We start from the raw sequence: 14897 nt of genomic DNA, 5'->3' as shown, positions 1-14897 counted from the left end.
TGGATCCCTCCTAAATTACTGGTAGGAATGTAAAATGTTTCAGCCACTGTGAATAAAGTTTGGTAGTTCCTCAAATGGTTAAATACAAGTTACCATATAACCATAAATTTACCATAAATTCTGCTCCTAGGTACATATCCAAAAAACTGAAAGCACACAAAACGAAACCAAGTGGCCATAACAGCATGATTCACTAAAGAAAAAGGAAAAAAAATCCAAATGTCCACCAACTAATGAATGAATGAAAAACCAAAATGTGGTATATCTACACAATGAAATATCTGGCTACAAAGAACCTGCATGAACCTTGACTACCTTATGCTGAGGGGCAGAGGAGGAAGGGGAAAGGGGCAGAGAACCTCATGCTAAGTGCAAGAAGCCAGACACAAAAGTCTACCTGTTACATGACTCTAGTTATATGAAATGTCCACAACAAGCAAATCCAGAGGCCGATTACTGGTTGCCAAGGGACAGGGAGAGGAAGAAATTGGAAGTGTCTGCTACAGGTAAGGGGTTTCTTTTGGGGGTGATGGAAAAAAAGTTCTGGAATTAATCATTGGTGATAGTTGCACAAACCCATTACCACAGGATGTATTGTCTCCACCACGTGATTTTTTAGGCTATACATTTTTTTGTTTTGCAAACAAAGGACTAAATTCATTCAAAAACAGGGAAGGGAGAAGTTGTGTACCTTAAAGACTTCGAATACAAGCTGATGGGGATCTGATTACTATTCTCACTGCTTGGAACTGATCCAAATTCGGAGAGAGAGGGTTCTGATCCAAACTCCAGGGCCCCAAACTGAACATTTAATCCTGTGAAATCTGCTGAAGCAGGCATTTCCACTGCAGAAGCTGGAATCTGAAAAAGTAAAGCCATCATGTCAGGAACAGAAGTCAGGGACTCCAAGTCCCAAAGGTTTACAACAGAGCCAAATAAGCAACTGAGTTCCCTGGGCAATACTGGCTGGAATGAGGAGTAAGAGACAGAAGAAAGGAAAAAGGAATAGGACTTTTAAAAAAGAGAGTGAAAGAAAAAGAGCAAAGAAATATTAACAGGGGAATGGTCAGTGTTAATGCCACTAACTGCTTCGCAGAGGGGTGGGGGTAGAGTTGTGGTGGTGAGTGGGTGAGGGAGGAGTGTGGGCACTGAGCTTACTAATGCTTTTAGGAACACACAAAGGATGAAAGCATTACCTGGTCAAGAAAGCACACATCTTCCAACTGTGGGATACAGCAAAATATACAAGAATGACAGATTGTTTGAGCCAGATCTTTGAGTCTGTATTTGAATTAAGGGTCTCTGGCTCTCAGCACAAACCCATTCCCTCTAATATTAACCCAGACACTCAGAAAGGGCTGTATCCAAAGCACGTGTTTGACCAACACTGCATCACAGTTTCTGAGACTTAATATCCCTCTACTTGAGCTAGATGTTAAAATTAATCCACTTTTGCTGTGACTTCATGATGCAATGCTGACCTTAGAAACTGGAGGTATCCGTCGCTTAGGAAGTTTTATGTGTTTGGGCTGTGTTTGGTGGGCAGGCACAGCGATGTTTTTGACAGTCACTCTGGGAAGCTGCAAAAGTTTGTTCACAGTGGAAGTACTGTCTCCAGGCACTGATTCTTGAAGTTTTGCCTGGGAAAGACAAGACTCCAAACCAGGAGGAGGAACAGGGACTGCCTGCGTCTGGTGCTGCTGTCGCTGGCTCAACTGGCTAAGAACTGGGGATGGCTCAGGCTGAGATTTGAAATCTGTGTAAATGTAAAGAAAAAGAAAAGTAAGCAACGATTTTATTTAGGCACAGGGCTTTGAACTCCCTCTTCTACCCTCATTGATCTTGATGAGTTCCAGCGACACCAGTTTCTTCAAATGATCTTTGAGCTGAATCTGTTTTTCCATGAACTTTCTGAACTACCCGTGTGTGTGTGTGTGTGTGTGTGTGTGTGTGTGTGTGTGTGTGTGAGAGTGAGAGAGTGAGAGAGAGAGAGAGAGAGAGAGAGAGAGAGAGAGAGATGTATAATATCTGGTATATGATAAATGGAAAAGGATGCCTCAATAGGTTTGTATCTTATTTCCTATGCAGAGTGAAAATAATAGTTTATGCTAAAGCATGTGGGACAGGGAACTAGTAAGAATACTGAGGTGCTACACACACCATAAGCCATAAGCTAACAGAGAATTATATTTTTGTTGTTTTATGAATTTTGTACCATCTATGTGATGTTACAAAATCCAAAAAAGTACAAGAATGTGCATGATGAATATAAATCTCCCCTCCACCACTGTGCCCTTATTCCTCCACAAAGGCAAACACAGAACCAAGTTTCTTTAACGTCTTCAGAGCTACTGTATTAAAATATTTACATACAGACATTTATATATAACACCCAAACACACTATATACCTTACTTTCTTACAAACCATTTAATTTTCAGAGACTGTTCCACATTAATGTACAAAGAGCTACCTCATTCACTTTTATTACAACATAGAAATCCAGTATACATAGCATTGATTTTTTAAAACTAGTACTATATTAATGAACTTTTATGTTTTCTAATCTCTTGCTATGTAAAACAATGCTGTAATGAATATATTTGTATGTAAGACATTTTGCTCAAGTGCAAGTATACCTGCAGGATCAACTGCTAGAAAAGAGTTGCTGGTTCACAGGGCAAACATACTTTAAATTTTGACAAACTTAGAAATTGCTATCTACAGATAGAATACATATATCCTTTTTAACATACTGTAATACCAAACTTTTATCTTTCCTGGTTTGATTGATGGAAAATGGCTTAAAGGAAATGCAAACTAAAATGATATAAATGCCCTTAAGCATCATTCATACACATACTTTAGTGTTATTTTCCTATAGACTCTGTGGCCATTTATTTACCTGGTTGTTGGTCTCCTTTATTTTCAGTTACTCCTTTTACACTAAGGAAACTAACCCTTTGTTTATGATATTTTCAAATATTTTTTTCATAGTTTATGTGCCTTTTAATTTGGTTATTATGTTTTCTGTCATGCCTAGAAAGGTCTCCCCAACACAGAATATAAATAATCCCCTTATGTTTTTCCTACTACTGTTGTAGATTGACAATTTATATTTAAATATTTGACCCATTTATATTTAAATACTTGACCCACTTTTTCATAAGGATGCAACTTCATTTTCCAATTAGATATCCAATTGCAATAAACCATTTTTTCACCACTGATTTAAAATGCCACTGCTATCATACAGGACAGAGAATGGCAATCCTTCTCTGTAAAGGGCCAGACAGTACACATTTTTGCCTTTCAAAGCCATCTGTCACCAACTACTCAACTGTGCGTTTATAGATTGAAAGTAGCCAGACTTCGGCGCAAATAAAACTTAATTTACAAAAAACAGGTGGCAGATCCAGTTTAGATGAATCCTTTTTTGAACTTGATATTAGAGGCATGTACCAAAAAGATAGGCTTTATAAAGAATATGGGAATAGCACGCTTACATCTAAAAACTCTTATTACTCATTAGTAAAGGTTCAGGAAAAAATTAACATAGAAGACCTACAAATGCTTTCAAAAAGGCCTGCTTGAAGAATGGCCTCTAGCTGGCATCTGAGAACTTGGAATGTCGGTATGTGCTAGGCAAAAGGTGCCAACACACTAACCCATTAGAGTGGCTCACTGTGCCTAGAATGTCTGCACAAACAATGTGGTATATGCTCAATATGTGCTTTCCTTCTAGGAATGTGTAATTTTGTTATCTGCTAGGCAGAGGTTACCTACATATCTGGTCCCCAATAATAACATTGGGCACCAAGTCACTAATGAATTTCCTTGGTAGACATCACTTCAAACCTAGGATTAGTCTCAGGTATTTCCAACACAGTAAGCCATTTCATTGAGCAGAGAAATGTGCATCTGTTTCTCAATATGCCCTCAACATAAACCAACCCACACAGTGAACTCTATGATTAAAATAACCCCCTGCTATTTGTTAATACAGTGTAGCATGTGAGCATTGGTGGGGAATGGTGGTTTAATGTCACAATTTCTATGGGAGTTTATTCTAGAACACATCCAGCTTACACATGGTGCCTTTACAATACAAACCACAGAAAGTAAAGTTTGACCAAATCATGGTAGATACATACAAATGTTAGAATGAGAAAACATCACAGAGGGGATGATTTAAAATGCTATCCACATTCCACCTTCTGTCACCACCCTATTCTAACAGAGCTCAGAAAATTCTATGCATTTACTCAAAGTGCTATATACTCATATTTGCATGCTTTTACCATGCTTTTGCACGTCATCAAAGCATCATCTTCTACTACTACTACTATTACTGCTGCTGCTGCTACTACTACTACTAACAACAACAAGAGCAACAAATAAATTCAGGTATTACACAACAAAAAGAATGACTTAATTCAGTACCTCTGCAAGAGTTCTGCTAAAAAGAAACATGTCTGCACAAGTTCCATATTAGTGTTCACAAGCAACATACTCTGCTGATGTTTAGCATGTCCTCAGTAGGAACAAACCAACATAGAAAATGTATACTTACCAAAATGATTGAAGACTGAGGACTGGGATGCTGAGGGCTTGAGATCCCAAGAAGTAGAAGTTGTGGGAGGATTTGCACTATTCAGCTGTGAACTTGGGGTGGTGGTAAACTGGCCCAAACTCGGAGTTTTCAACTGGTCCAAAATTTGGGAGCTGGTGATGTTTGCCATTTTTGATGGTGCAAGTTCTCCAAATCCTGAGCCGAGAACGGATGACTTTACAGGGAAATAAAAGTACAAATCCTCAGCAATACCAAATTTCTACCCCACACGTTAAAACGCATCAAGTATTTTCACAAGTATTTCAAAAACTGTAACCTAGAACAATTAGTAAGACTCACCTTAGAAAATACTACATGAAAATATTACTTATACAATAAAAACTGACTAAATAAATCCAGCAATCCTTCCAGATTCTGATGTAAGAGGTAAAGGGGAGGAAAATATTTGCCATTAATTTTAAGAAATTAATTTTTTAAAAAAGCGATGCCTCATAATAAAAAATAAATAAATAAATGAAAAATAAAACCTTAAAAAAATAAATAAATAAAACAAACAAAAAAAAAGCGATGCCTCAAGTTCACAATTAAATATCACTTTTTTTAAACCAAACAGGAATATCATGAAGTAAATGACAAAGACATGCTTGACAAAAAATATAATATTGTCTTAATGTGTGAACCACTGTAATCATCTTTAATAACTAGAATAGGTTTGGTCACAAAAGAGATCAGCCATAAGATCATCCTGCAAGATCAGATACAGGTCACAGAACTTAAGCTATTAATTTTCCAAAATCACACACTGAAATACACAGATATTTGAGGAAGGGCAAATACGTGGAAGTGGGGCTGTGTTCATATCAAGATATTTAGATGACTAGGAGTACCAAATATACTCCATAGGTACACAAAAAACAATGATAATCCTCTCCATCTGTCCTGTCAGATCATATACCAAGATCCAAAGAGAGTGAAAGCCTCTGACTAGAAAATACAGTGGAAGATCAACTGCATTTTAACATATTGAGACCATTCTGAAAGCTCTTTATCAAAAATAACACTTCAAATCCATCTAAGGTCAAAAACAGAAATTATTTGCAGTCCCACAAGAGGTTAGGTAAAGTAAGTTGAAGTAATTATTTCTGTTATCAATATTATTCAAAGACAGGGAGAGTCCCAGTTGTTGTGAGGAAATCCAAAATTCTCCATTGCAAGCTCATGCTATGTTGTGGGCAGTTGTGGCACAGCAATAGCAGAATCTGCTCCTATTGGAACGTTGTGCTAATAATGTTCCTTATCAGTGCTCCAGATTCTTTGTTCATGCTGTTAAGTTCCCCAATGATTATAAAGAGCAGTAGGGTTAAGAACCACTGCTCCAGGAAAATGCTAAACAAATAAGTCTTACCCCAGTTTCTCAAGGTCTTGGTCATGACATAAAGCAACACACTTGAAGGTCATGTAAAAACTCAAGCCCTACCTATGAACTCAGTGGCCAGGCCAAGAACTCCAGCAAGTCCGTATGAACGCTACATCATTACACCAGTACAGCAGAGGGAAAGGCAGAGGAGAAGACATTGGTGGTTCAATAAAAAAATCAAGAGTTTTATTAGGTCTTCTCAAAATAGAGATGGCATCATGCCTTGGGCTGTCCCACTTCAAGCACTGACTCCATCTCATACCAGGGAACTTCAAAGTTTGTGGAAAAATAGAATTAAAGGGTAATGTAAATCTTTCCAGAAACTTTTTTGAAGTATGCTTGTATACCAATGACACTAATAATGCCAAGTCCCCAAGCCCACAAAGTGATGTGACTATGGGGAGTTGAACACAGCAATGAAACATCTGCATATTCAATTCCCAATTTTACCTGGGTAAAGCAAATGATTTGCATCAGGTAGGGAAGAAAATTCTGTTTCTTAACAACAGATTTCAGGTAAAATACAGGAAAGAATGAGCCAAAACAATTATCGCTAGTACAAACTTTAGGTCTATATTCATAGTCCTTTCAACTTCCCCTTGCCAGCTCAGAATTTCACCATCTGCAGCTACCTTCTCTCACAAGCTATGCTCTCAGCTACTACAATCAGCCTGTCTTCACAATCTGCACTAACAGTTCCTGAAGTTCTTTCTCACAGGAACTTAACTCTCATTGGAAATAAGAGTCGTACATGCAGCACTACATGACACTGTTTCAGTAAAAACAAATCCAAAGTATAAGAGCCTCTACTATATCTTCTGACATTTTAAGAAAAAGTAACTTTATTTAATGAAATAACAAAGAAAAATGTAAAAAATATAAGCACCTAGACAGACATGGAAAGAACTATTTTTGCATGATTTTATAGCAAGCCAGTACTGACAAACATTTGAGTTTAAGTAAATGGAAGACATGTGAAAAACTTAACATATTAAGTATAGAAACAGACTTTGAAACAAGACAAAAATCATTAATTAGAAAGATGCTTTCAAATCTGACTGAGTGACCATTAGTTGAAAAGAATTCAACTTATCATAAAGAAATATTTTTGTCTTCATCCAGGAAACTCAGAGTAGTTAAATTCCACACGGAATCATCAGCTATGTGCTTGGAATTTATCACATCACTGTTTTCTGGGCTAAGATCTACTGTAGAAATTTTTATATTTAGTAAATAATTGTAAAGCACGTGTCATATTCTAGCATACATCTGATAATGGGTACATTCCTTAAAATCCCATAATGAAACAAAAGTAGGTTACCAGACTCTGAGGAGAACAGGAGTTCACAGCGGTGGAGCTGCCAGTCCCTGTTGCCATCTGATTGTTGTGCTGAGAATTTGTGAAGACAAGAGCTTGACCAAAGTCCTGCTGTTGGGAAGTTTCAAAGGAGTTGACTTCTGAGGCTTGACTAGGAGGAACAGGCTTCTGGAGCAAGGCTACCAGATCAAGGCTAAGCAGACAAAAAGCAAATGAGGAACCAGTCATAAGTAAACCTTACCAACAAATGAATTTGAAAAGTGAATCAACATAAAGTAAATTTCTGCTAAAAATTATCTAAATGAGGAGAACCTTTGGAAAATGGGGTATAAGGGGGCCAAAAGAAGGGGCATCAATCCCTGGCCCCAAAAGCATACAAAGCCACAGAGACAGAAGTAGGGCTTTGCAAAGAAGAGAAACAAAAAGGTATATTGAGAAATTTTCACAAAAATGACACAATGATAACTGATTTAAAAACCTGGAGTATACAATTTTCTGAAGCTTGGATCATTCTGTTTAGAATATTTTACCCCATTTATTACTTGGAACCAGAGTTTCTTAAATTTTCCTAAAGAGTAGTGAATCTGTATTCTTAGGAAATGAAGAGCCATACTAAACCATTCAGTAAGTTTCACATTTATCTTAAATATTCCTAAAACTTTTGCATTCTATCCCATAATATATCCAAATTTACACATACAGTTAACCTTTGAACAACATAGGGGTTAGGGACATCCCCCTGCACAGTTGAAAATTCATGTATAAGCTTTGACTCCCCCAAAACTATTAATACCCTACTATTAACTGAAGCCTTACCAATAACATAAAGTCAATTAACACATATTCTGTATGTTATATATATTACAGACTGTACTCTTACAATAAAGCTAAAGAGAATGTTACTAAGAAAATAATAAGGAAGAGAAAGCCATAAGAGATCACTTTTTTACTGTGATACGCAATTTACTGGAGAGAAGAGATGCTCACGCAGAGATGATTAGCATCACTCGGCAATGTTTTAAGTGGACGCTCGCAACACCTGTGCTCACTGCAATAGCAACAGGGGGTGGCTACAGAATTACAGTAGTGCAGTATGTACTATAGTTATTTATGCAGTTATGATTTAATACTGCATCTTTACATTTGTTTACATTTCTCACAACTGCAAAGAGCACCATGAATGGTCTATTAGTGTTTGTGTGGTTTCTGATAAATTTTAATTTTTTATAATAGATTTGTATATATTTTATGGTAGTAAATGATAAAATATACTAGTACCTACAAATATTTTATGCATTCATGACATACCTTTTTCTTAATTCTTCTGATATTTCTAGGCTACACAGCTTGTCTTTGATTGTCAAAAATTTCCCAAAAATTTTCCAATATACTTATTGAAAAAAATCTGCGTAAGTGGACACACACAGTTCAAATCCATGTTGTTCAAGAGTCAACTGTGTATCACATAATTTTCTCTCATAAATATTAAAAGATAAATGTACAATACATTAACAAATACTCTGTTAACTAGAAATCTTGATATGCCCCCAGAGAGACACATATTCCAATTTGAGAAGCATAACCTGAAAGCATGAGGAAGAAATCATGTTCCAGATAAATACTACCTGATATGTGAATGAGCTGCTAACTTCCTGTACCAACTTTTCTCCAACCTTACCTAGTATAGCAGGACCTGCAAGATGCTCAGGATTACCTAACGTGGTAATGCACTCCATTAAATCCTTTCAAAGTCCAGTTCCAATCTGCTCTCCTATCTGAAATTCTCACCATGCTGGTGAAATAGGAATATTCTGCAAGGTCAAATAATTCAAGACTCACTCCTGATACAGAGCAAAGTTCCTAGCCCAAGTTCCTCTCCTTACACACTGCCACTCTGACTCTCTGATAGCCAAGTTGAAAATAAAAGAATCACTAAAAAGTCTAGTAAATTCTTTTTAATGAAAATAATCCTAAAAATTCACTGAGCCATAAATACAATGAAGAAGGTACATGCATTTAACAAGAAATTCTGAGCAAGTCACAAAACATATATGCCAAGACATAACCTTTAATCATTTTTATTTCTCTATAATGAAGTCTTATAACATTCTCATTTAGCATGAGATTGAGCATGTTAGGTTAAAAACTGCCTTCACTTCTAAGGTGTCATATAATCTAGGCTTTCATCTCTCCAGACCACTGCATTTTGAAACCATTGTCAAAGATGTTTAAGGTTATCGTGAAAACTAGGATGTACATAAATGCTCTTCAGTAATTCAGTTCAGTTCAATTTCTAAGAATGTTGCTATTACCCCAAAAGCTCCTTTCTTTTCTGTAATCAAGATTAAAAAAAATAGAACCCATACAAAATAGGAAGTTTGTATTAGCTTGAGAAGATCTAAATAAAGAGTAAAATACAAAGAAACCAAAGAATATAATGTACTGAGTTCATTCCATCAAAAAAAACAATAGGTTTAGAAAAGTGAAGAGAGCAACCATTAAATAGCTTTAACAATCTCTGCTGAAATTGCTAACAAATGCCAAAAATAATTGCTATTCTAACCCATCAGTGGATACAACTAATTAGGAAATGATTGAAGCTCTGTGTAAGCACCAGGTAGGGGTAAAATAAAGGTTAGTCTTAGATGAAAAGGAAAAAAAAAAGAACCAAAAATGAAAACACTTTCCCTGAGGCAACAAATTTCAGTTATGCTTTGAATAACAAACAAAAGAGCAAAAAATATTTACCTTTGCCCAATTGTGACACGATTCTCGGCTGGAACAGAGGAAGCAGTGAAGACCTTTGTTTCAGAAAGCTATACAAAAAGTTTAAATTTATTTTTTAAAAAGTTTTAATTTATTCTATAAATATGAAACCAAAATATATTGAATTCCTGACAATTTTTAGTCAGCAGTATACTCATAGTTCACCTACAAGATGTTCCACACAATTGACCATGATGAGTACTTTTCCTCAGGTGAAGGTAATTTTAGACTGATATGCCTGCAAGAATGATTTCACATCAGGGAAATGGTGAAAATAACGGGAAACCACGCAGTGAAATAAAGTCAAACCAGGGTTCAAATCCCAGTCATATTATTCTATTTGCCATTATACAAAATGAGAGTACCAATTAAACCATAGTCACAAGTTACCAAAAATGTCCTCCAAAGTTGAAATATTTGAAAAGATAAAATAATTGGTTCTATAGACAAATGTCTTTTGTATTTCATTGATTAATAATTTACATTTCATTTTTATTATGTCATGGGTTTCTTTTATTTTTAAAAAATTTATTTTACTGAGGTATAGCACATAGAATAAACTGCAAATATTCAAACTGAATAATTGAATGAGTAGTGAAACCAACACCACAATCAAGACAATGAACATATTTTTCACTCCCCAAAAGTTTTCTCCTGTCCCTGTGTAATCCCTAACTCTCACCACTTGCTTGTATCCTAGGCAACCACTGGTGTGCTTTCTATCACTATAGATCAGGTTTCATTTTCAAGAATTTTAAATTAAATCAAAGCATACACTCTTATATACCTGGCTTTTTTCCACTTGACATAATTATTTCGAGATTCATGCATACTGTTTTAACTCACTTTTAGTGTGCTCAAGTTCAATTTTTGAACCTCAATTGACATTAATGATAGACAGGCATTCTCTTTATTTTTTTCAACATGGGTTTTGAAAAACAGAAAAATGTTGATCTAATGAGATAACATGGAAAACTAATAAAAATGCTATTCAAAGGTTCCTATAATTCTTATCAACCCTAAAAGTCTCAAAACTCTGAAATATTGTATAAAATCAGACTTCCTGAGACAGTAATATGTAAGCAGGGTTAGAGGGCACAGTGGGTGTTCATTTTCTTTAAAAACAAAAAAGTGCTAAATTGATTACTGATTCAACCAGAAGGGCCTTTCTTGCAACCTGTTCCAAGGCAGTGTTTTAAGGGTACCAGTGAATCCATTTTTGCCTTAGAAAAACTTAAATAGTTAAGAAAAAGGAAGAAGTAACATGACAGTAAAATAAAAAGCAATGACATTAAATCTAAAGCCTTACAGATACAAAGTTCAAGGTAAATCAGAACTACTATAATCAATGACATCATATCTAACCCTGTCAAAATACAGACCACTGGACTGTTTCCTTCTCTTTCTTTTAAAAAAAAGGGGGAGAGGGGACATCAATAGTTATTGTTCTAAAGTCTAAAAGGAATTTAAGATTCGCTTTTTAGAGTGTTCCCCTGCCAATGAGCATTACTTTGTATCACCACATGAAAATGTTAAATTTATTCTAATTCCAGAGAAAAGGAGATGCCCAAATTCCCAATTCGAACTCTTTTCAGGAATTACATAGAGTGATACAGCAGAATATTAATGTCTGTGGGTGTACATATTACCTGTAATATAACTTCCATCATAAAACCTCATTTGCAGGAATGCTATTATGATATTCGTTACATAGATAAAAAATAGGAGGCTCAAGATGAAGATGAAAAATAGGAGGCTAGAATTTGAATACAGTTCTTTTGCCTTCTGACACCCTGCTGATTTTCTAACCTGCTTGCTGACCCTGACAGGCAAAGAGATGTAAAGCTTTTAGCCCTGGAAACCTCCTCCCATTCCCCCAAAAAATCTTAGCAAAAATTCTAATAATACAAAACATTTGAAAGTAGGACTGTTTGAAAATGAAATGAGGTGTCCACAGGCTGCTCACTTTGCCTTCCCCTTAACATTGGTGTGCATCCCTCCACAGATTGAAATAACCATTTATCTAGTCCAGCCCTTCGCATCACAGGTAATATCATACCTCTACTGATGCAGAGTCAGAGACAGAGACAGCTAGAGAGCCAGGTGGCATCATACCCAAAGACCTTAATATTAGTGTGCAGCACCAGTGAAAATATACCCTAAATCTCCTAAATCCCAATCAAATGAGTATATCTACTCTAATTCTTCTTCACACTCTATTCAGCTCACTCCCTAACAAGCTGGATTTAATATTGCTTAATAAAAAAAAAAAAAGAAGCGTAAGTGCAAACTTGTAAAAAAAAAAAAAAAATGTATTTGTGAGTGAAGTCTGTTAAAAGTAATTTTTACAAGGTAAAAATGAATCTATGCTACAGTGTTATTAAAACACTACTTGGAAGCCAAATAATACTGTATATGGGGAAGTACTCATTCTTTTTTTTTTTTTTTTTTTTTTTTTATGATCCGAACCCGAGGCCTTGGTGTTCTCAGCACCGCACTCTCCCGAGTGAGCCACGGGCCGGCCCTCATTCTTTTTTTCACAACGAGGGCTAGCCAGTTAGCACACTCAGTTAGAGCATGTCACCAAGCACCAAGGTCAAGGGTTCAGATCCCTGTACTGGCCAGCTGCCAAAACAAAACAAAAGCCTAGGCAATTACTTTTTTTCAGAAAGGAAAAAACCAAGACCCAAGGAACAGTGCTTTAAGGTCATTAAACAAGTCCGGTAGAAATCATGCTTCTTGTTTGCCATTCCAAGCAGTTACTGTCAGCATAAACAGAAATACACATGGGAGACAGAGGAAAAAAATTATAAATCTCAAAGTTCGGGTATTTGATATAATTTTGAAGACCAGTACTTGTAACCCTTTTATTCTTTCCCTCCCACTGTCTGCTCAAACTCTGTCATGTACTTACTTCTGTTCTGGAACTTGGGAGTCAAACAGAAAAATGGTATAAAATATGGTATTTGGCTAGTTACCTTTTTCATTATTTAATTTGGATATTTTTTCTCAAAAAATATTTTAGCTAAAACCAGAACTTATAGATTAACACTACCCAGGAGCTAGTGTACTACTCTGAAAATTGTCCATGGAATAAATAAATACAAAAAGAAGAGTTCTAGTCAAAAGCAGAAGAGGTAGGAAAAGGAAACAGAATGAGTTATTCAGGTTAATTTCAACTGTGACTCAAAATGTAGAATCTTTCTTTTAATAAAAATATTCTAAACAATATGTAATAGTCCACAAATCAGAGCAACAGAGTAAACTGGCTATCAGGTTGAACAAGACAGAGACAAGCTAAAAAAATTTCAGTCCTACTTAACACTTGTTTTTGTTTTGTTTTTTTTTTTAAAGATGACAGGTAAGGAGATCTTAACCCTTGACTTGGTGTTGTCAGCACCACGCCCTCCCAAGTGAGCTAACCGGCCATCCCTATATAAGGATCCAAACCCTTGGCCTTGATGTTATCAGCACCGCACTCTCCCAAGTGAGCCATGGGCTGGCCCCAACACCTGGTCATTTTTAAGCAGATGCTTTTATAACCAAGTTCCTTAAAAATCTGAAAACACTAACTTCCTTCTGAGAAGCTTTTGCTAAAAGAAAGCTAACTATCTAAGAACACGGATAGGATAAATGCCAGAAAAGGAACCAAGATGAGATAAGATGTCTCAGTCTTTCTTCCAATCACAGATGCCCCTACCAGACACCAAAGAAAGATGAATCTGATCTGATGCCAAACACTTACATCTTCAGTCCAGTCTTCTGTTGTCCACTCTTCCACAGAATTCTTCCAGGCCCCTGTGGGGATATGACAACAATCAAAGTTTATACCACAAAGTCAAATATAGTCTTGATTCCATATGATTATTTATTGTGTACTGTGCAAAACAAACAAAAATCATATACTTAATTCATATACCTCATCAGTAACTTAGTTTACAATTCAAGAAATATGAGGCTCTTAATCTATTCTCAATAAAATCAGTAATGTTTTCAAATGCAACTTGGCTAGTATTATTTACATAAACTCAAATCAATGTCTCAGATTGATTTTGCTTCAATTTAGATTATATCCAAGCAATTCTGCCATAAGTAAGAAAGTATGGACACAACACAAATACACACATTTAACAATGGGTTAATTCCTTATTATATATATGCTACAACAGTATTATATAATATATATTAAAACAGAACAATGATATTATATAATATATATATTAAAACAGAACAAAACTCATATTAAGGTAAATCTACCTAAGACCCTATTTCAGGTGGATTACTGAATTATCAAATTTAGAGAAGCATCCTTTTTCATAAAATATTAGCTCTACTAGATGGTTTCCTGAAAGGTAATCAGCAAAGGTTAATGTTACTCCTGTTCATATCAAATCTGCTACTGTAAGTCCTGAGGAGCAGGTGCAGATGACGTACTCAAACATTTCCTACAGAATAATCACCCATGAAACAGTGCTTTAAAGTAATGGTATTCAAAAATCCTAACTTAAGGGCATGCCTGTGGCTCACTTGGGAGAGTGTGGTGCTGATAACACCAAAGCAATGGGTTCAGATCCCTATATAGGGATGGCCGGTTAGCTCACTTGGGAGAGCGTGGTGCTGACAACACCAAGTCAAGGGTTAAGATCCCCTTACCAGTCATCTTTTAAAAAAACAAATTTAAAAAAAAAATCCTAACTTAGTACTTTATGAATCCTGTGTAGTACAGGCCTATTATTTTAAAACATGTATGGAAACATATACCCATAGATAGTGGTTTTAAAAGGAAATACACCAAGTGTGTGAGTGGGGAGGGGAAGGGTAAGA

General features: G+C 35.9%; 1 protein-coding gene and 1 non-coding gene across 16 annotated transcripts in view; both read right to left on the bottom strand.

Moving 5' to 3' along the window:
- Positions 1-14897, bottom strand: part of UBAP2 (ubiquitin associated protein 2) — a 123275-nt gene that overhangs the window by 20860 nt on the left and 87518 nt on the right. For all 15 annotated transcript variants that reach the window (XM_063081902.1, XM_063081897.1, XM_063081898.1 and 12 more), the window contains 6 exons: positions 13819-13871; positions 10056-10123; positions 7311-7500; positions 4573-4786; positions 1482-1756; positions 692-861 (listed from right to left, as the gene is read on the bottom strand). In XM_063081902.1, the coding sequence (XP_062937972.1) occupies positions 692-861; positions 1482-1756; positions 4573-4786; positions 7311-7500; positions 10056-10123; positions 13819-13871 (970 nt within the window). The remainder of the gene's footprint in view (positions 1-691; positions 862-1481; positions 1757-4572; positions 4787-7310; positions 7501-10055; positions 10124-13818; positions 13872-14897) is intronic.
- On the bottom strand, positions 7106-7188 carry LOC134366277 (small nucleolar RNA SNORD121A). Its single transcript, XR_010022268.1, has one exon. It is a non-coding gene; the product is annotated as a small nucleolar RNA SNORD121A (small nucleolar RNA).

This window comes from Cynocephalus volans, chromosome 17 (genome assembly GCF_027409185.1).
Source record: "Cynocephalus volans isolate mCynVol1 chromosome 17, mCynVol1.pri, whole genome shotgun sequence".
In the NCBI taxonomy this organism is placed as follows: Eukaryota; Metazoa; Chordata; class Mammalia; order Dermoptera; family Cynocephalidae; genus Cynocephalus; species Cynocephalus volans.
Note: the sequence above shows the minus strand (reverse complement) of the source record. Positions and strands in the feature narration are given on the sequence as shown.